The 23,989-nt window shown below is 44.0% G+C and overlaps 1 protein-coding gene across 1 annotated transcript in view; it reads left to right on the forward strand.

Annotated features, from left to right (window-relative positions):
- The window catches only part of SLC67A1 (solute carrier family 67 member 1), a 55,158-nt gene that overhangs the window by 15,684 nt on the left and 15,485 nt on the right, over window positions 1-23,989 (forward strand). The window contains exons 5-7 of the mRNA XM_075280465.1: window positions 4,336-4,451; window positions 4,933-5,034; window positions 5,700-5,800. Coding sequence (XP_075136566.1) covers window positions 4,336-4,451; window positions 4,933-5,034; window positions 5,700-5,800 — 319 coding nt within the window. The remainder of the gene's footprint in view (window positions 1-4,335; window positions 4,452-4,932; window positions 5,035-5,699; window positions 5,801-23,989) is intronic.

Raw genomic sequence — 23,989 nt, forward strand, 5'->3', positions numbered from 1 at the left:
ATAACTACTATAATACTACTCCTATGTACAAGAATATAACTACTATAATACTGCTCCTATGTACAAGAATATAACTACTATAATACTACCTCCTATGTACAAGAATATAACTACTATAATACTGCTCCTATGTACAAGAATATAACTACTATAATACTACCTCCTATGTACAAGAATATAACTACTATAATACTGCTCCTATGTACAAGAATATAACTACTATAATACTGCTCCTATGTACAAGAATATAACTACTATAATACTACCTCCTATGTACAAGAATATAACTACTATAATACTACTCCTATGTACAAGAATATAACTACTATAATACTGCTCCTATGTACAAGAATATAACTACTATAATACTGCCCCTATGTACAAGAATATAACTACTATAATACTACCTCCTATGTACAAGAATATAACTACTATAATACTACTCCTATGTACAAGAATATAACTACTATAATACTGCCCCTATGTACAAGAATATAACTACTATAATACTGCTCCTATGTACAAGAATATAACTATTATAATACTACCTCCTATGTACAAGAATATAACTACTATAATACTGCCCCTATGTACAAGAATATAACTACTATAATCAGGGCCGCCGATAGGGCAGTATTACCGCTACTGGTGTCAGGGGCCCGGCCAAATTGAAAAATGGGGGGGGCCCGGTTTTGGCCGGACCCCTGGCGCCCGCAGCAGCAATTGTGCCCTGGGCCGGCGTCCCTATAGTATAGTCGGGCAAGTGCCGGGGCCCACAGAGCCTCTTGGGGCCCCCCGGCACTTGCCTGTCCCGATTTCAGCTCATCGGCGTCCGTCGGACGCCGTTGAGCTCAATACACAGGCGATTAAAGCAGGAGCTCAGCTCAGCTCCTGCTTTAATGCTGTGCCCGGCTTCGGCGTGTGTCACATCGCGCGTGACGGCGTGACGGCATGACGGCATGACGTCACGACGTCACATCGCGCTTACACCTGTCAGTGGAGTGACAGGAGCGGCAGAGAGAGGAGCGGCGAGGGAGCGATGAAGGAAGGGTGAGTGTAAATAAGTGTTTGTTTTGTGTTTAACATAATGAAGGGGGCCCATGAAACTGGGGGGCAAATGAAGGGGAGGGGGGGGAACGGCATGACACTGTGGAAAATGAAGGGGGTGGGGAGAGAATGGCATGACACTGGGGCAAATGAAGGGGGGGGATGACATTACACTGGGGCAGATGAGGGGGGGGGGAGAATGGCATTACACTGGGGCAGATGAAGTGGGAGAATGGCATTACACTGGGGCAGATGAAGTGGGAGAATGGCATTACACTGGGGCAGATGAAGTGGGAGAATGGCATTACACTGGGGCAAATGAAGGGGGGAGAATGTCATGACACTGGGGCAGATGAAGGGGGGAGAATGGCATGGACACTGGGGCAGATGAAGGGGGAGGAATGGCATGACACTGGGGCAGATGAGGGGGGGAACAGCATGACACTGGGGCAGAGATGGGGGGACATGAAACTGTGGGCAGTTGAAAGGGGGAGAACAGCATGAAACTAGGGACAGAGATGGAGGGGGGGACATGAAACGGGGCAGATGAAGGGTGTATATGAAACTGGGGGAGAGATAGAGGGGGGGACATATAATTTACAGGTGACTGTAGGAGGATTATACTGTGTGGGAGCACATGAAAATGAATGAGAATGGGTGGAGTCAACAGAAAAGTGGGCGGAGCTAAACTTGTTGCTTAGGGCGCCGCACATTTTCTCCCTCTTTCTACTCTTCAAAAGTTGGGACGTAATACATAATTGGTATGTCACAAAATAAAGTGGTGTTAAAATGGCGGGGGGGGGGGGGGGGGGGCAGACACTTAGGGTGTATGGGGCCCCAAAATTCCTGGTGGCGGCCCTGACTATAATACTGCCCTATGTACAAGAATATAAGGTACTATTCCGTTATCGGGCCAGCAGAGCTTACCAGCACCAGCATTGGGACAGCAGCAGTCAGCATTTCAGCATCGGGAATGACATCTGAGGACTGACTGCTGGACCGATGCTTGTGCCCAGCTCTCCTTCCATCTGCCCTGTACCCCTCTCTGGCCCGCCCCAAGGACTGACTGCTGGCCCGATGCTGGCGCCCTGTCTCTAGTAACCAGTACATCAATGCCCCCATCCATCCTCCCAGTGCTGCCCCCCAGCTCTTCTTACATCTGCCCCGTACCCCCTCTCCCTGCCACTCGACTAGGCCTCACCTCGGCGCTCTCATTCTGGCCATTAGCGTTCAGGAGGAAAGAAAGACGCTCGCACTGGAAGCCATGGCCGGCACAGAGAACGGAGACCGGAAGGAAAAAAATAGCACACACCGGGGCTCAATAAAGGGTCCTGAAAGTGGCGGCGGAGATTCAGGGATGCGCTGACCATAGTAACGGCGGGGAGCTATGGTGACCCAGAGGGACAAACTTCCTGCAGCGTCCCGGCGACTAGTAATGTCGGTCAAGCCTAGTCACGTGGCGGGGAGAGGGGCAGATGGAAGGAGAGCTGGGCCAGAGAGGGGTACGGGCAGATGGAAGGAGAGCTGGGCACAAGCATCGGGCCAGCAGTCAGTCCTCAGATGTCATTCCCAATGCTGAAATGCTGACTGCTGCTGTCCCGATGCTGGTGCTGATAAGCTCTGCTGGCCCGATAACGGAATAGTACCGAATAGAACTACTATAATACTACTCCTATGTACAAGAATATAACTACTATAATACTACTCCTATGTACAAGAATATAACTACTATAATACTACTCCTATGTACAAGAATATAACTACTATAATACTGCCCCCTATGTACAAGAATATAACTACTATAATACTGCTCCTATGTACAAGAATATAACTACTATAATACTACTCCCTATATACAAGAATATAACTGCTATAATACTACTCCTATGTACAAGAATATAACTACTATAATACTACTCCTATGTACAAGAATATAACTACTATAATACTGCTCCTATGTACAAGAATATAACTACTATAATACTGCCCTATGTACAAGAATATAACTACTATAATACTACCTCCTATGTACAAGAATATAACTACTATAATACTACTCCTATGTACAAGAATATAACTACTATAATACTGCTCCTATGTACAAGAATATAACTACTATAATACTACTCCTATGTACAAGAATATAACTACTATAATACTGCCCCCTATGTACAAGAATATAACTACTATAATACTGCCCCCTATGTACAAGAATATAACTACTATAATACTGCCCCCTATGTACAAGAATATAACTACTATAATACTACCTCCTGTGTACACTCTGCACCTGAGGTTACTACTTGATGTGAACAGACCATATGTTGGTTATTCTATCATTGTTTGTGACGTCTTGTGTTACGTTATGTACATGAATATAAGTATTATAATACCGCCCCATCTTCTCTTACACTGCTATCTCCAGTATTTGGGGACATGTCCCCTCCTTCCTCTCTATGACATTCGGTATACATATCTCAGTGTATGAGATTTTGCAGACCCCTCGGTTACATTGTGGCCTTGTCTTTCCTGTACAGTGGGGTCTTATTATCGGTCGGGGGTAGACACAGAGTTCTCTTTCTGACTCGGGGAATAAAAGCTTCTTCTTGTCTGTCACAGATATCTAGAACAATCCTTCCATTGTCCCCAGCAGAATAGTTTGCGGGGTAATCCTACAGTCCCTGCCAGGATATCAGCAGCGCCCGGCGGGGGAGACTTGTGTTTGGTCAGGGAGAGCCCTCTAAGGGGTTAATCGGTAATAATTGTGTCACTGGAATAGATAACTTCCGTCCCAGCAGTCTCTGTGGCCTGAGGGCTGACAGCTCTGAGGTTCTGGGATGTGGCCACCACATAATGCCGCCTTAGTTCTGGGCCCGCAGGAGGCCGCCATGTATTTATAAAGCTCTCCGATTTTCCGGTGACCCTCTGTCCACAATCCCGTGATCCTGCTTTTCATCTGTGTGAACCTTGTCCTGTCCTGCATATATGTCTTTAAGAATACAACCCCCCCCCCCCCCCCCCGGGTGACAAGCAATATAATCACCATTACAGTGCCGGCAGTAGTTGTCACCCAGTGATCCCAGAATCAGATTTGCTGTTGCTGTAGTCAGCCATATTGATCTCCCTCCTCCATGCTGTACACTGCAGCGCTGCTTGTTCATACTGTCGGCTGTGTATATAGATACATTGTTCTAGATTTCTATATAACATGTGGTGTGTATGTGACGTGTATTATTATTAGTAATAATATTTAGCCTCGGCACTCTCGCCCACTTCTCGTGTTGGCAGATTATACACCCCCACCCTGGTCGCGCTGGCCGCCAGCCTGGCAAGCTGTGTCATTGTTATGATCTATATACCCGCACAGACCAAAGTCAAGGAAGAAGGCCGGGCCCCTGAGCAAAGTAAGTCCGGACCCTGTATGGTGAGAGCCGCAGGCTTGAGTATATAATCATACATGAAATATATATAACCATACGTGTAACATATATCATTGCCTGTGTAACAAATATAGTCATATGTGTAACATATATCATAATACATGTAGCATATATAATCATCTGTGTAATATACTGTATATCATCATACATGAAACATAAAATCATACGTGTAAGATATATCATTACCTGTGTAACATATATGATCATACGTGTAACGTATATCATAATGTTTGTAACATTTGTAATCAAACATGTAACATATATCATCATACAGATAAAACATATAATCATACATGTAATATATATCATCATACATGAAATATACAGTATATAATCATATGTGTAACATATATCATTATCTGTGTGACATATTTAATCATATGTGTAACATACATGTAACATATATCATCATACGTAACCTCATCTCTACATGATTTTCTTCCAGGTAAACCCAGCGTCTTCAACTTCGGAGAACTTGCCCGGCTCTTACGGTTCCCAGGCGTCCTTGCGATATTTATAATAAAAGTTCTCACCGGGTTTCCCATAGGTAACAGTCATTTCGAGAAGTTTTGTGTGTTTATGGGGGAGTCTGCCCCCATACAGTATAATGTGCCCCTTGTGCTCCCCACACAGTATGTTTCCCTATTAGAGCCTCCTACACACAGTATAATCTGCTGCAGTCACACAGTATAATGTCACCTTACTGCCCCCCAAGAAGTGTAATGCCCCCTTACTTCCTCCCACGAACAGTATAATGCCCCCCTTAGTAACCCCACACAGGATAATGCTCCCATACATCATGTTCCCATGCAGTATAATGTCCCCTTTAGCACCTAAACGCACAAAATAATGCCCCCTATTTACCCCTACTCAATATAAGGTCTACTTATGCCGCCACATAGTATAACTCCTGTGGAATGCAAAAATTTACAAAAACAGATGTACCCTAACCTGAAGTTCCGGATGGGTCTAGTAGTTACAATAAGAAGATGACCATAAACCATCAAACTTTGTATACCAATATCTTCAAATCTGGGCAGGGGCTCCTTGGACCGGACCTGAGAGACAAATAAGAACACAATGTAACATCCCTTTAATTCCGGCCTTCCTAAATATTCTATTTGCTTTCACTGTATGAACCGATACTTAGTAGACAGAGTTATCAGACAGGACACAATATAATACCTGTCCTCCGCACCGTTGTGTCTTCAGGGGTCGTCATGCTGATGTTTCCTATCATCTCTGTCGACTTTTTTGGCCTTAACGCGGCTACAGCTGGATACGTATTGTCGTACTTCGGGATTCTCCAGTTGGTAAGTTTCCCCTCTAATGTTTTGCAAATTTCCACGCTTCTATCTCACTCTATTTTAATACATTACTATATCCGGCAATTTTCACTCTGACCACTAACCTAATAATAATAAACTTGTCAATTCTGTAGGGGTTTTCTTTGCAGCAGTCATGTCATTGACATCACAAAGAGGATTATAATAGAAGATAACACCTCTATAGATAACACTGCTGACCCATTATTACACCCACTATGAACAATTGATGATGTTACGGCTTATGTTCTTCCCCTCCCTGAAGAAGTATATACAGAAAATAGAATAAAACATCAGAAAATAAGATTGTAAGAAAGTGATAGACTTCATACCCGTGTTGACATTCGGAAAGTTTTGGCTTGTTGCTTTACAACCTCTACTATTTGCTTTTCCCCAAAGCAAACGGATCTATATTTGGACTTTTGATCTTTTTGCTGTGTTTTTGTTATTACCTAAGATATAATGAGTAGGAAAAAGAAGAAAAATAATCTGTGTTTACTTAAAACTCGCCCGTGTTTGGAGATAAAACACCAAAGTCTGTGAAGAGCGGAAATGGCCGAGGGCGTGATATTCTCCTGTAAAAACAGATCCGCCAACCAAAGAATATTCTATGGGGGTTTAAACTCTCAGGAATATACATCAATCACCTATTAGGAGATGATACCCATTATATGGGGGTTTAATCTGCCAGGAATATACATCAATCCCCTATTGTTGGGATATGATAATCATTATATGGGGGTTTAAACTGCCAGGAATATACATCAACCGCCTAGTATTAGGAAATGATAATCATTATATGGAGAATTAATCTGCCAGGAATATACATCAATCGCCTATTAGGATATGATACCCATTATATGGGGGTTTAATCTGCCAGGAATATACATCAATCGCCTATTATTAGGATGTGATAACATTATATGGGGGTTTAATCTGCCAGGAATATACATCAATCACCGATCATTAGGATGTGATAACCATTATATGGAGGATTAATCTGCCAGGAATATACATCAATCGCCTATTAGGATATGATACCCATTATATGGGGGTTTAATCTGCCAGGAATATACATCAATCACCGATCATTAGGATGTGATAACCATTATATGGGGTTTAATCTGCCAGGAATATACATCAATCACCGATCATTAGGATGTGATAACCATTATATGGGGTTTAGTCTGCCAGGAATATACATCAATCGCCTATTATTAGGATGTGATAACATTATATGGAGGTTTAATCTGCCAGGAATATACATCAATCACCAATCATTAGGATGTGATAACCATTATATAGGGTTTAATCTACCAGGATTATACATCAATCGCCTATTGTTATGATATGATAACATTATATGGTCATTTAATTTGCCAGGAATATAAATCAATCACCTATCATTAGGATGTGATAATGGTCATATGACAGCTCAGTCTGCCAGGAATATACATCGATTGCCTATGATTATGATATGATAACATAGGGATAAATCTGCCAGGAATAAATATGGATGTCCGATCCTTAGAAGAGGCTGCCATAGAGTGAAGCGGCTGTGACACCGTTGTGTTGTATTCAGTAGTGTTAAATTACGGCTCAGACCCATTCAAATTGGTGCTGAGTTTAGAATGAGCTGCAGTACCATACACAGCCTCATTTACAGAAGTGGCGCTGTGTAAGAGGTCCATCTGGGGGCTGTATTTTGGGAATGTTGTGATAGGGTCTGAATTTAGGGTATCTGTATTTAGGGGGTCTTTTCTAGGATATCTGTATTTAGGGGTCCTTGTCTCAGGGTCTGGGAATGTGTATTCAGGAATGTCTGTATTTAGGGGGTCTTTTCTGGGGTTCTGTATTTAGGGGGACTTGTCTAAAGATCTGTTTAGGGGGCTCTGTACATGGGGGTCTTTTCTGCGGGTCTGCATTTAAGGGGCGGATTGTTAGAATTGGTGCTTAGGAAGATCAATATTTAGGGGTCTCATTGAGGGGGGTTGTATTTAGGCAGTCTAGTTTGGGGATCTGCATTTAGGGGGTCTTGTCTGAGGATACGCATTTAGGGTGAGGTGTCTCAGAATTGGTATTTAGGAATATCTAGATTTAGGGGTTTTGTCTAGGGGATTGTACTTAGGCAGTCTAGTTTGAGGTCTGCATTTTGGGGGTCTTGTCTGAGAGTCTGCATTTAAGCGGGTCTGTATCGAGGACGTCTTGTCTGGGGTTTTGTATTTAGGAAGATTTGTACTTATGAAGCCTTTACTGGCGGTCTGGGGTTTACAGGGTCTGTATTTTGGGGTCTATATTTACTCTGGGGTACATATAAATATATATCCAATGTTTCATGGGGTCACTTATTAAACCTTTGCACTGGGACCACCAATGTGATAAAACCAGCCGGCGGGCACATTGCTGCTCTGTGGGTGTCCTGTGACTGGATCGCCTTTGTTGGCCGCCATATTGCCTCCGGCCTGTAAATACACATACGCGCGGCTGTTATTTCACCTGAAAGCTATTTCCTTCCTCTGTTGTTATGAATGACAAGACGGATTCCTACAAGTCGCTGTTTTCTTTGTATTGATCTTCAAAGGCAACGAAACTACAAAGTTCAGATAGTCACATAAAGAGCTCACTGATGGCAGCCGTGTGAGCCCAATATACCGTGACGGAGACCACTCACTAATGTATCTATCTATGTATAGCTCTATAGGGACACAGGACAGATACAGCGGGGGTGGGGCTGTAGGAACTCGCCTAGTCAAAGTCATAGTCTGGGGAACTCGTGTCTTAGTATGTGTTTATACAAACAGCGCCATTCTTACACAGTGGCTGGATCTGGTATTGCAGCTTTAAAGGGGACAGCCTCTATAAACTATTAGGGGGCGTTCACACTACCGTCGGTGTCCGACATGTAGTGTCCGCTCAAAATCTGTCACGGACACTAGGAGCGGACACTAGATGTGTCCGTGACACCTGTCATTCACTTGAATGGGCATCGGGTGCGTTCTTTTGCACTCCGTGCCCGTCCTTCCCTGTCCGCAAGAGAAGATGTCCGACTTCTCAAGCGGACAGAGGAACCCTCTAAATGAATGGTTACTGGGGGCCCAACATTGAGCTCAAGAATGGAATGGAATGGTGGTCATGTATCTGCTTTATAAACTCAATATCTTTCCCATAATGCATCAGGGTGAGGATCTGAATTTACCATTGTGCGTGGTTACTGTGTAGCTGATTGTTCTCCAGCTATGATGTATACATTGGGGTGATTTTCTATACGGGGCATATACATGCTGCTATGTATCAGACTGTGTAGGCCTGTGACAGGGCTGGCTTGTTCCAGCTCCTACACATGAGATGTCAGTCCTCTTCTGTGATCTAAATCTAAAATATCAACATTGTAATAATAGATCTTCATAGTCATAAACAGTAACTTAAATATCAACGTGGTGTGTAATGTTATCTAATGAAACATCAGAAAATATAATGTAATTCCATCCAACATATAATATTTCTCATTTTATTTTTAGAATATAACTACTATAATACTGCCCCCTATGTACAAGAATATAACTACTATAATACTGCCCCCTATGTACAAGAATATAACTACTATAATACTACTCCTATGTACAAGAATATAACTACTATAATACTGCTCCTATGTACAAGAATATAACTACTATAATACTGCCCCTATGTACAAGTATATAACTACTATAATACTGCCCGTATGTACAAGAATATAACTACTATAATACTGCTCCTATGTACAAGACTATAACTAGCATAATACTACTCCTATGTACAAGAATATAACTACTATAATACTGCTCCTATGTACAAGAATATAACTACTATAATACTGCCCCTATGTACAAGTATATAACTACTATAATACTGCCCGTATGTACAAGAATATAACTACTATAATACTGCTCCTATGTACAAGACTATAACTAGTATAATACTACTCCTATGTACAAGAATATAACTACTATAATACTATTCCTAAGTACAAGAATATAACTACTATAATACTATTCCTATGTACAAGAATATAACTACTATAATACTACTCCTATGTACAAGAATATAACTACTACAATACTGCTCCTATGTACAAGAATATAACTACTATAATACTGCTCCTATGTACAAGAATATAACTACTATAATACTGCTCCTATGTACAAGAATATAACTACTATAATACTGCTCCTATGTACAAGAATATAACTACTATAATACTACCTCCTATGTACAAGAATATAACTACTACAATACTGCTCCTATGTACAAGAATATAACTACTATAATACTGCTCCTATGTACAAGAATATAACTACTATAATACTGCTCCTATGTACAAGAATATAACTACTATAATACTGCTCCTACGTACAAGAATATAACTACTATAATACTACCTCCTATGTACAAGAATATAACTACTACAATACTACTCCTATGTACAAGAATATAACTACTATAATACTGCTCCTATGTACAAGAATATAACTACTATAATACTACTCCTATGTACAAGAATATAACTACTATAATACTGCTCCTATGTACAAGAATATAACTACTATAATACTGCTCCTATGTACAAGAATATAACTACTATAATACTGCTCCTATGTACAAGAATATAACTACTATAATACTGCTCCTATGTACAAGAATATAACTACTATAATACTGCCCCTATGTACAAGTATATAACTACTATAATACTGCTCCTATGTACAAGAATATAACTACTATAATACTACTCCTATGTACAAGAATATAACTACTATAATACTACTCCTATGTACAAGAATATAACTACTACAATACTGCTCCTATGTACAAGAATATAACTACTATAATACTGCTCCTATGTACAAGAATATAACTACTATAATACTGCTCCTATGTACAAGAATATAACTACTATAATACTACTCCTATATACAAGAATATAACTGCTATAATACTACTCCTATGTACAAGAATATAACTACTATAATACTGCTCCTATGTACAAGAATATAACTACTATAATACTGCTCCTATGTACAAGAATATAACTACTATAATACTACTCCTATATACAAGAATATAACTGCTATAATACTACTCCTATGTACAAGAATATAACTACTATAATACTGCTCCTATGTACAAGAATATAACTACTATAATACTACCTCCTAGCTGTGAGGACGTGTTTTTGTAGCTCTCCTGAGGCTCCTGATGTCTGGAGATAGCCCAGGGCGGGGCCGCCCTGGGTGGGGAAGTTCCCCTGCCAAGGCCCAGGCTCCAAGGCCTTCTCTGGGAAGCAATTCCCAGACAACTAAAAAAATGGATGGAAATCCTAAAGTCCCCAGTAATGGGAATCGTGTCCAGTGTGTCAGCAGTCCTAGTGCAGCAAGCCAAGATGGGAAGAAAGTTGTAAAGGAAGAAGTAACGGAAGCAAGCAGTAGTACGGTGCAACAACCAAGCAAAATGGTTGAATGTAAGGAGCAAACTTTGCAGCCTGTGCAGACTCCATTGCAGGTTGCAGGTGTCCAGTCCACCCCACCCTCCTGCAGACAGAGGAGAACATCCCTGGAGAAGCAGACCATGCAGGAGAACATGCAGCAGTCTGTATTGGTACGGTCTGAGCGGACAAGATCTGGAAGCGGTAACTACAAAAATGTAGTGAAGGCAGTGGAGGAGATCAAAGGGAGACCAGCGGGGAAGCTTCAAGGTACCAGCAGTACAGTCACTGGAAATAAACTGGGACATAGTCCCCAGTCTGGACATTGTGGGCCCATGGCAGTGACAACAGCCGTAGCATGTCAGAAATCACAGGCTACACCAACCAGAAGCCATACTGGGGGTAACCAACCTGCAAAGCTTTCCAACAATGCACAGACTGTCACAGCTACTGAGCGAGCACCAGAACTGCGCCTGGCAGACGAGATCCCAGCACTGGTCAAGCGACTGGAGACATTGAAGGCCAGTAAAATATATCTGCAGAGACAGATTGAATGTGCGTATAATCTAAAAAAGTCTGCATGCCCTGAGAAACTGGTGTTACTGGACAGGAAGCTGAGCGCACTGGCGAAAGAGCTCGCCGAGAACGTACGGGAGACCGAGACTGTACTGGAGCAAATGGGACCGGTGGGAGAATCGTACAGAAACCAGCAGCGGTTCCAGGAATACCAGAAGTCACCATCACCTTGTGCTAAAGCTGGGTCTGAACCCTCTCAAGGTGGCAGCCAGCAGTCCCATGTAAAACCAGTTCTGCAGCCAGCAAGTTTCCCTTTTAAGGAAGGGAATTTGTACGGGAAAGCGACCAGTGTTCAGCAACAGCAAAAACCTGCAGCAGTTCTCAGCAAGGCACCACAAGTCCCAGCAACCAGCACTTTGCAACCAGGTCATGGACCCCTGCCTAATGGTAATGAAGTAGCAGCTGTGCAGACACCACAAGTCCCAGGAGACAAGTCATTGCAGCAGGACTATGGACTCTTACCTGAAGGTACTGGGGGAGTAACATATTTGGGGTTACAGGTTGTGGACTCTGTTGTGCAGGACTCTGCTGCCGCTGACTATAATACTAATATGGACTCTGCTGTGCAGGACTCTGCTGCCGCTGATTGTCTGACTAATGTGCCTGATATTATGGATATTCCTGTATGTGATAACGGCCCAGCAGGGGAAGGTGTTTCTGGGGGGGATCCTTCACTATCTATGGCGTCAGACCCCTCTGCAGTCCAGTCTCTGGAGTCTGGTGATATTGCAGACATAGAGGTTGATGGTGGGGCGGACACAGGACAGTCCAGTGTGCAGGACTTTCCCCCTCTGGATACTCGCACAGTAGCAGAACCACATGGTACAGGTGCTCAGCAGCCCACACAGCGCCCACAAACACGCCAAGATGGCGGATCCGGCCGTACCTCCTCAGGGAATGCCTGGAGCCGCGGTGCTCCATCTTTTGCATCAAACTCCAGTTATACAGGCCAGGCTTTCAGGAGGAGGAATGTAGTCAGGTTTAGGCACGGAGGTGCCAAGGAGGATCTGCCGGATAGGAGGTTTGTGGTCCGAGAGCTCCTATGTACCCAGATGGGCTTTGTGCCGACTGATATCCTGGCCGTCATAAACCTTCCTGACCGCCAGGGGTATGATGTTAGTTTTAAGCTGATGTCTGATCTGGACCGGTTCTGGGCCAATCTCACCAGGTTGAGAGATACGGAAGGTTGGGATAAGTTCAGTTTCATCCCCATCTCTAGGCCAGATACAGCCTCTGTCACAATTGTATTTTGGAATGAAGCCGTTCCCCCTCAGGATATTGTCATCTGGCTCAGGAGGCATTGTGACCTCATGTCCGATCTTAGTAAGAACAGGGATGAAGACGGGGTCTGGACCGGTGGGTGGAGGGTCCTGGTGAAGTTGCGTCAGCAGAACAACATAACCCAACATCTGCCCAATTCGTTCTTTATAGGCCGAGAAAAAGGGATCTGCTTCTATGCGGGTCAGCCTCGCCGGTGCTTCAAGTGTGGGAAGGCCGGCCATGTGGCCAGTGTATGCTCCATGGTAAAGTGTAGCCTATGTAATGAAATGGGCCACGTGAGTGCCACATGCCAAAGCATTAGGTGTAACCTGTGCGGTCGGATCGGTCACCCCCACAGAGATTGTCCTGATGCCTGGCATAACATCTGTAAGGATAGCCCTGATGAGGACTTGCTGGCAGCGGCTGATGACATACAGGAGGAGGAGGAGGCGCTATTGTCAGGGTCAGTAGTCACGGAGGCGGAGCCTCAACCACATACAGGTGATACCACCCAAGACCAGGCCGAGTCAGGTCCCATTGAGACGACCATGGAGGTTGTCGAGCAGGTTGTACAACCCTCAGTGGTCGTCTCTTCTCCTGCCCGATCATCCAACAATAATAAAAGGAGGAAGAAGGATAAAGCCAGCCGTAAGCCTGAGGGTGAGTGGACCACGGTAGAAAAGCCTACAAAGATGAGAGTAAGTAGTGCAGGCGAGGTCACTGCAACGGGGAATAGATTTAGTGTCCTATCAGAGTCAGACGGAGAAGCAGAACTAGACAGAGAACTCTCACGGATGATGGCGGAGTATGAGGAGGAGCCAGAGGGCGATCCTCCCAATAAGAGGAGACCCCACCGAGATGAGGGGCAGTCCGAATCAGACATGGAAACAGCTGGTCACCAGGACACCTCTGACTCTGATCTATGACAATGGGGCCCATCTTTCTGTTTCTCATATTCCTAGTTGTTCTGATGGCAGGTTTCTATCTTAAAGTTATCTCTAGTAATGTGAATAGCATCCGAGCAAGGAGGACAAGACACGCAGTGTATGAACATCTGAGATATCTTGATGCCGATGTCTATTTCTTACAAGAAACCCGTTTAAATACTTTAGGACTAATACAAGAAGCAGAGAGAGAATGGAAATCTGGCCCGTCCTTCTGGTCTCTGGCTGTGGAACCTTATGCCGGGGTTTCTATACTGTTTAACACCCCTGATGTCACCATACACAGATTCACTGAGGTTCTGATGGGGAGGTGCCTGGTTTTAGAAGTTACCATCCGAGGCAGAAGGCTCCGACTCATTAATATCTATGGTCCACCGCAGTCGGTGATGGAAAGGGCACGTCTGTTTGATGAAGTCAAGCAGTACTTGTTTACATCTGTTCCGGTAGTCATGGCAGGGGACTTCAATGCCACCATGTCATCCAGTGACAGACCTACTGGTCGGCCTCTCACCAGGGACTGCAAGGTCTTAAGCAGAATTATTTCACAGGCTGGTCTGTCTGATGTGTTTACTGAGGGTGGTAGGAAACCAAAATTCACTTACTCCTGCGCTGGTAGATGCAGTCGGATAGACTTAGCTCTGGTCAGTCCCGCTGAGCATGTTAGTGAGAAAAGTGAAAAGACAGTCCCTTATTCTGACCATCTGGCTTTGTATTTTTGCTTGGGCTCCACAAAACGCCCTGATATTGGGAGAGGCCTATGGAAGCTCAATTCCAGCCTCTTGGACGATGACTGTGTCCGGAGTTGTGTCCACTCTCTATTTCAGAACCAGCTTGAGAGAGTGGTGTTTTATGATAACATGGCAGACTGGTGGGAGGATGTCAAGGAGGAGATCAGATCCCTCTTAAGGAGACTGTCAGTTAAGAAGGGGAAGAGTAAATATAGCCAGTATCTCAGGCTGCGGAAAGAATTAGAGTCACTCTATTCGGCGGGCGGGGATAACCAACAGAAGATTGACCGGCTGAAATCTGAGATCAGTCAGTATCAGTACCGCAGGTATACATCCCTGGTTCTTGAACGGGATTATGGGTCCTTAGGGGCTCCGGATCCTTTTGAGAATTGCAGGGAGCGGGTGGCAAATAAATCGGTCACAGGTCTCACTGACTCCCAGGGTGTGTTACAGGAGTCTCGGGAGGGTATCCTGGGGGTGGTGAGAACTTACTATGCTGACTTGTTTCAGAAGAAGGTTTTGGATAGAGAGAAGGTGGCTCAATTCTTGGAGGCAACTCCAGGTCCTGATACTAATGATTTGGACTTTTCTCCTTTGACAGCAGAGTTAACAGTGGAGGAGGTGAAAGAGGCCATAGATAAGTTACATCTGAAGAAGGCACCAGGTCCAGATGGGATTACAGCTGAGTTCTATAAGAAATTCCGAGACCTCTTGGCACCAATTCTCGTGGATGTATACAAAACTAGTCTAGAAAACCACCTGATGCCTCCATCCATGAGAGTGTCCTCCCTGATCCTGCTGTCTAAAGGTAAAGAGCCTAGTGACATCAAGAACTGGAGGCCGATTGCCCTCTTGAATGTCGATAGGAAGATTCTTGCAAAAATTCTGTTCTCTAGATTAGTTTGTTTGTCCCCGGCACTGTTGGCAGGCTCACAGTTTGGCACAGTTAAAGGGCGGAACATCTCTGGAGCAGTTATCTCGATAAGGGAGATGTTTGAGAGATGTAAAGCTCTGAGGTGTGGGAGATATGTTGTGAGTCTTGACCAGGCTAAGGCCTTTGACAGAGTAGACCATGAGTATCTATGGGCGACTTTGACAAAGTATGGTATTCCGGGACAATTTGTGGATTGGCTGAGAACTTTGTACCGTGAGGCGGAGAGCTTTCCTCTGATTAATGGTTGGCAGGGTGATGCTTTCAGGGTTGAGGCAGGGGTGAGACAAGGTTGCCCACTGAGTCCATTACTGTATGTGTTTGCCATAGACCCGTTTCTTAGGTCACTGCAGGAGTGTGATTTTCAGGGGGCGCCGGTCCCCCACTGCTTGCCCCTGAGAGTTGTTGCCTACGCGGATGATGTGACTGTGGTGATATCTGAGCCTCGTGAGGTGGAGATGTTGTCTGCAGCCATCAGAAGTTACTCAGAGGCCTCCGGGTCTCTTGTCAACCTTGAGAAGAGTCAAGCTCTCTGGACGGGTCATACTGGTCCTACATTTGATCTGCCGCAGTTTGCCCAGGCCTCCTCCTATATTAAGATCCTTGGGGTGAAATTCGGGAGGGATGATAATTGCAGACTAAATTGGGAAGAAAAGTTGGAATCCGGAAATGCAAAGGTTCAGCGATGGAAGAACTGGAGGCTGACCTATAGAGAAAGGGTTAAAATGTTGAAGACTTACCTGGTCCCTGTCTTCTTGTACGTCTCTGTTGTCTTTCCTTTGCCAGAATCTTTCTCCGCTAGGCTCTTTAGCCTGTTCTTCCAACTTTTGTGGGGGAACAGGTTGAACCCAGTAAAAAGAGGGATAACCTACCTACGGAGGAGAGAGGGTGGGCTGGATATGTTAAATCCAAGGGTGTTTTTTGACTCCATGTTTCTAAAAGTAAATTTTGGTTGCCTGGACTCAGATAACAGCTCCCTGTGGGTAAATAGTATCAGGGACTGGATATTGCCTTTTGCAGAATCCTGGGTGCGAGGCGGCAGCCTTAAGAGGGGTCGATCGACTCGTGACTACCTCCCCCAGTATCTGGACTATGGCATAAGGTGCCTAAAAAAATGGGGTATTGAAAAGACCTATCTGGTGAGTAAGACCAGGAGAGATCTATACACCAGGGTATGTAAGACCTTCTATTGTCTCCAGCCGGCATTGAGGGACTGTACATCTATAACCCTGCAGGATAGTCTGAGGCTCCTCACTGGTCGGAGGCTCCCTGCAAAGTTCTTTGACATTGCCTGGCTATCTCTGCATGGGAAACTTTTTGTAAGAGGCAACCTAAAACATCTCAGTGTGACAGATCGGGCATGTCCATTAGGTTGTCAGCAGGAGGAGACCATGGCACATTTTATATCAGAGTGCGGGGGAGGGCGAAAGATCTGGCGGGAAATATCCCGGAGGCTGAAAATTCCCCGATTACAATCACTCAAATACCCCGAAATCATATATGGCATCCCAACTAATATAGGTGACATTAACCGGGAGACCCTGTATATTATTATTACTGTCATCAAATATTATCACTGGCATACGAGGACCCAGGTGTCCCTACACAGAGAGCCCTTCCGTCATATGACCGCTGTCACATATATCATGTCTGAACTGAGGTGGATAAAGTCTCTGGAGGTCAGAAAAAAGTCTGATAATGTAAAATTGTGGAGAAATGTATATATCGATTGCTGAATATTCTGATAACACTGCAAATAAGTCTGTTCATTTATTTATGGATTTATTTATTTTTCCCCCCTCTTTATCCTGCCAGCAATGGACTCTTAAGTTAAAGTGATTCTCATTTTTGTTATCTGACAGACATGTCTGATTTATGTTATATTATTATTATTATTATTAATTAGTTATTAATTCTGCTGGAATGTAATGTATTTTTGTTTTGTTTTTACTAATAAAAATTACCTCCTATGTACAAGAATATAACTACTATAATACTGCTCCTATGTACAAGAATATAACTACTATAATACTGCTCCTATGTACAAGAATATAACTAGTATAATACTGCTCCTATGTACAAGAATATAACTACTATAATACTACTCCTATGTACAAGAATATTACTACTATAATACTACTCCTATGTACAAGAATATAACTACTATAATACTGCTCCTATGTACAAGAATATAACTACTATAATACTACTCCTATGTACAAGAATATAACTACTATAATACTGCTCCTATGTACAAGAATATAACTACTATAATACTACCTCCTATGTACAAGAATATAACTACTATAATACTGCTCCTATGTACAAGAATATAACTACTATAATACTGCTCCTATGTACAAGAATATAACTACTATAATACTGCTCCTATGTACAAGAATATAACTACTATAATACTGCCCCTATGTACAAGTATATAACTACTATAATACTGCCCGTATGTACAAGAATATAACTACTATAATACTGCTCCTATGTACAAGACTATAACTAGTATAATACTGCTCCTATGTACAAGAATATAACTACTATAATACTACTCCTATGTACAAGAATATAACTACTATAATACTACTCCTAAGTACAAGAATATAACTACTATAATACTATTCCTATGTACAAGAATATAACTACTATAATACTACTCCTATGTACAAGAATATAACTACTACAATACTGCTCCTATGTACAAGTATATAACTACTATAATACTGCTCCTATGTACAAGAATATAACTACTATAATACTACTCCTATGTACAAGAATATAACTACTATAATACTGCTCCTATGTACAAGAATATAACTACTATAATACTGCTCCTATGTACAAGAATATAGCTACTATAATACTGCTCCTATGTACAAGAATATAACTACTATAATACTGCCCCTATGTACAAGTATATAACTACTATAATACTGCTCCTATGTACAAGAATATAACTACTATAATACTACTCCTATGTACAAGAATATAACTACTACAATACTGCTCCTATGTACAAGAATATAACTACTATAATACTGCTCCTATGTACAAGAATATAACTACTACAATACTGCTCCTATGTACAAGAATATAACTACTATAATACTGCTCCTATGTACAAGAATATAACTACTATAATACTACTCCTATATACAAGAATATAACTGCTATAATACTACTCCTATGTACAAGAATATAACTACTATAATACTGCTCCTATGTACAAGAATATAACTACTATAATACTGCTCCTATGTACAAGAATATAACTACTATAATACAACTCCTATATACAAGAATATAACTGCTATAATACTACTCCTATGTACAAGAATATAACTACTATAATACTGCTCCTATGTACAAGAATATAACTACTATAATACTACCTCCTATGTACAAGAATATAACTACTATAATACTGCTCCTATGTACAAGAATATAACTACTATAATACTGCTCCTATGTACAAGAATATAACTAGTATAATACTGCTCCTATGTACAAGAATATAACTACTATAATACTACTCCTATGTACAACAATATTACTACTATAATACTACTCCTATGTACAAGAATATAACTACTATAATACTACCTCCTATGTACAAGAATATAACTACTATAATACTGCTCCTATGTACAAGAATATAACTACTATAATACTGCTCCTATGTACAAGAATATAACGACTATAATACTGCTCCTATGTACAAGAATATAACTACTATAATACTACTCCTATGTACAAGAATATAACTACTATAATACTGCTCCTATGTACAAGAATATAACTACTATAATACTACCTCCTAGCTGTGAGGACGTGTTTTTGTAGCTCTCCTGAGGCTCCTGATGTCTGGAGATAGCCCAGGGCGGGGCCACCCTGGGTGGGGAAGTTCCCCTGCCAAGGCCCAGGCTCCAAGGCCTTCTCTGGGAAGCAATTCCCAGACAACTAAAAAAATGGATGGAAATCCTAAAGTCCCCAGTAATGGGAATCGTGTCCAGTGTGTCAGCAGTCCTAGTGCAGCAAGCCAAGATGGGAAGAAAGTTGTAAAGGAAGAAGTAACGGAAGCAAGCAGTAGTACGGTGCAACAACCAAGCAAAATGGTTGAATGTAAGGAGCAAACTTTGCAGCCTGTGCAGACTCCATTGCAGGTTGCAGGTGTCCAGTCCACCCCACCCTCCTGCAGACAGAGGAGAACATCCCTGGAGAAGCAGACCATGCAGGAGAACATGCAGCAGTCTGTATTGGTACGGTCTGAGCGGACAAGATCTGGAAGCGGTAACTACAAAAATGTAGTGAAGGCAGTGGAGGAGATCAAAGGGAGACCAGCGGGGAAGCTTCAAGGTACCAGCAGTACAGTCACTGGAAATAAACTGGGACATAGTCCCCAGTCTGGACATTGTGGGCCCATGGCAGTGACAACAGCCGTAGCATGTCAGAAATCACAGGCTACACCAACCAGAAGCCATACTGGGGGTAACCAACCTGCAAAGCTTTCCAACAATGCACAAACTGTCACAGCTACTGAGCGAGCACCAGAACTGCGCCTGGCAGATGAGATACCAGCACTGGTCAAGCGACTGGAGACATTGAAGGCCAGTAAAATATATCTGCAGAGACAGATTGAATGTGCCTATAATCTAAAAAAGTCTGCATGCCCTGAGAAACTGGTGTTACTGGACAGGAAGCTGAGCGCACTGGCGAAAGAGCTCGCCGAGAACGTACGGGAGACCGAGACTGTACTGGAGCAAATGGGACCGGTGGGAGAATCATACAGAAACCAGCAGCGGTTCCAGGAATACCAGAAGTCACCATCACCTTGTGCCAAAGCTGGGTCTGAACCCTTGCAAGGTGGCAGCCAGCAGTCCCATGTAAAACCAGTTCTGCAGCCAGCAAGTTTCCCTTTTAAGGAAGGGAATTTGTACGGGAAAGCGACCAGTGTTCAGCAACAGCAAAAACCTGCAGCAGTTCTCAGCAAGGCACCACAAGTCCCAGCAACCAGCACTTTGCAACCAGGTCATGGACCCCTGCCTAATGGTAATGAAGTAGCAGCTGTGCAGACACCACAAGTCCCAGGAGACAAGTCATTGCAGCAGGACTATGGACTCTTACCTGAAGGTACTGGGGGAGTAACATATTTGGGGTTACAGGTTGTGGACTCTGTTGTGCAGGACTCTGCTGCCGCTGACTGTAGTGGTAATATGGACTCTGCTATGCAGGACTCTGCTGCCGCTGACTATAATACTAATATGGACTCTGCTGTGCAGGACTCTGCTGCCGCTGATTGTCTGACTAATGTGCCTGATATTATGGATATTCCTGTATGTGATAACGGCCCAGCAGGGGAAGGTGTTTCTGGGGGGGTTCCTTCACGATCTACGGCGTCAGACCCCTCTGCAGTCCAGTCTCTGGAGTCTGGTGATATTGCAGACATAGAGGTTGATGGTGGGGCGGACACAGGACAGTCCAGTGTGCAGGACTTTCCCCCTCTAGATACTCGCGCAGTAGCAGAACCGCATGGTACAGGTGCTCAGCAGCCCACACAGCGCCCACAAACACGCCAAGATGGCGGATCCGGCCGTACCTCCTCAGGGAATGCCTGGAGCCGCGGTGCTCCATCTTTTGCATCAAACTCCAATTATACAGGCCAGGCTTTCAGGAGGAGGAATGTAGTCAGGTTTAGGCACGGAGGTGCCAAGGAGGATCTGCCGGATAGGAGGTTTGTGGTCCGAGAGCTCCTATGTACCCAGATGGGCTTTGTGCCGACTGATATCCTGGCCGTCATAAACCTTCCTGACCGCCAGGGGTACGATGTTAGTTTTAAGCTGATGTCTGATCTGGACCGGTTCTGGGCCAATCTCACCAGGTTGAGAGATACGGAAGGTTGGGATAAGTTCAGTTTCATCCCCATCTCTAGGCCAGATACAGCCTCTGTCACAATTGTATTTTGGAATGAAGCCGTTCCCCCTCAGGACATAGTCATCTGGCTCAGGAGGCATTGTGACCTCATGTCCGATCTTAGTAAGAACAGGGATGAAGACGGGGTCTGGACCGGTGGGTGGAGGGTCCTGGTGAAGTTACGTCAGCAGAACAACATAACCCAACATCTGCCCAATTCGTTCTTTATAGGCCGAGAAAAAGGGATCTGCTTCTATGCGGGTCAGCCTCGCCGGTGCTTCAAGTGTGGGAAGGCCGGCCATGTGGCCAGTGTATGCTCCATGGTAAAGTGTAGCCTATGTAATGAAATGGGCCACGTGAGTGCCACATGCCAAAGCATTAGGTGTAACCTGTGCGGTCGGATCGGTCACCCCCACAGAGATTGTCCTGATGCCTGGCATAACATCTGTAAGGATAGCCCTGATGAGGACTTGCTGGCAGCGGCTGATGACATACAGGAGGAGGAGGAGGCGCTATTGTCAGGGTCAGTAGTCACGGAGGCGGAGCCTCAACCACATACAGGTGATACCACCCAAGACCAGGCCGAGTCAGGTCCCATTGAGACGACCATGGAGGTTGTCGAGCAGGTTGTACAACCCTCAGTGGTCGTCTCTTCTCCTGCCCGATCATCCAACAATAATAAAAGGAGGAAGAAGGATAAAGCCAGCCGTAAGCCTGAGGGTGAGTGGACCACAGTAGAAAAGCCTACAAAGATGAGAGTAAGTAGTGCAGGCGAGGTCACTGCAACGGGGAATAGATTTAGTGTCCTATCAGAGTCAGACGGAGAAGCAGAACTAGACAGAGAACTCTCACGAATGATGGCGGAGTATGAGGAGGAGCCAGAGGGCGATCCCCCCACTAAGAGGAGACCCCACCGAGATGAGGGGCAGTCCGAATCAGACATGGAAACAGCTGGTCACCAGGACACCTCTGACTCTGACCTATGACAATGGGGCCCATCTCTCTGTTTCTCATATTCCTAGTTGTTCTGATGGCAGGTTTCTATCTTAAAGTTATCTCTAGTAATGTGAATAGCATCCGAGCAAGGAGGACAAGACACGCAGTGTATGAACATCTGAGATATCTTGATGCCGATGTCTATTTCTTACAAGAAACCCGTTTAAATACTTTAGGACTAATACGAGAAGCAGAGAGAGAATGGAAATCTGGCCCGTCCTTCTGGTCTCTGGCTGTGGAACCTTATGCCGGGGTTTCTATACTGTTTAACACCCCTGATGTCACCATACACAGACTAACTGAGGTTCTGATGGGGAGGTGCCTGGTTTTAGAAGTTACCATCCGAGGCAGAAGGCTCCGACTCATTAATATCTATGGTCCACCGCAGTCGGTGATGGAAAGGGCACGTCTGTTTGATGAAGTCAAGCAGTACTTGTTTACATCTGTTCCGGTAGTCATGGCAGGGGACTTCAATGCCACCATGTCATCCAGTGACAGACCTACTGGTCGGCCTCTCACCAGGGACTGCAAGGTCTTAAGCAGAATTATTTCCCAGGCTGGTCTGTCTGATGTGTTTACTGAGGGTGGTAGGAAACCAAAATTCACTTACTCCTGCGCTGGTAGATGCAGTCGGATAGACTTAGCTCTGGTCAGTCCCGCTGAGCATGTTAGTGAGAAAAGTGAAAAGACAGTCCCTTATTCTGACCATCTGGCTTTGTATTTTTGCTTGGGCTCCACAAAACGCCCTGATATTGGGAGAGGCCTATGGAAGCTCAATTCCAGCCTCTTGGACGATGACTGTGTCCGGAGTTGTGTCCACTCTCTATTTCAGAACCAGCTTGAGAGAGTGGTGTTTTATGATAACATGGCAGACTGGTGGGAGGATGTCAAGGAGGAGATCAGATCCCTCTTAAGGAGACTGTCAGTTAAGAAGGGGAAGAGTAAGTATAGCCAGTATCTCAGGCTGCGGAAAGAATTAGAGTCACTCTATTCGGCGGGCGGGGATAACCAACAGAAGATTGACCGGCTGAAATCTGAGATCAGTCAGTATCAGTACCGCAGGTATACATCCCTGGTTCTTGAACGGGATTATGGGTCCTTAGGGGCTCCGGATCCTTTTGAGAATTGCAGGGAGCGGGTGGCAAATAAATCGGTCACAGGTCTCACTGACTCCCAGGGTGTTTTACAGGAGTCTCGGGAGGGTATCCTGGGGGTGGTGAGAACTTACTATGCTGACTTGTTTCAGAAGAAGGTTTTGGATAGAGAGAAGGTGGCTCAATTCTTGGAGGCAACTCCAGGTCCTGATACTAATGATTTGGACTTTTCTCCTTTGACAGCAGAGTTAACAGTGGAGGAGGTGAA

This window comes from Leptodactylus fuscus, chromosome 7 (assembly GCF_031893055.1).
Source record: "Leptodactylus fuscus isolate aLepFus1 chromosome 7, aLepFus1.hap2, whole genome shotgun sequence".
NCBI lineage: Eukaryota > Metazoa > Chordata > Amphibia > Anura > Leptodactylidae > Leptodactylus > Leptodactylus fuscus.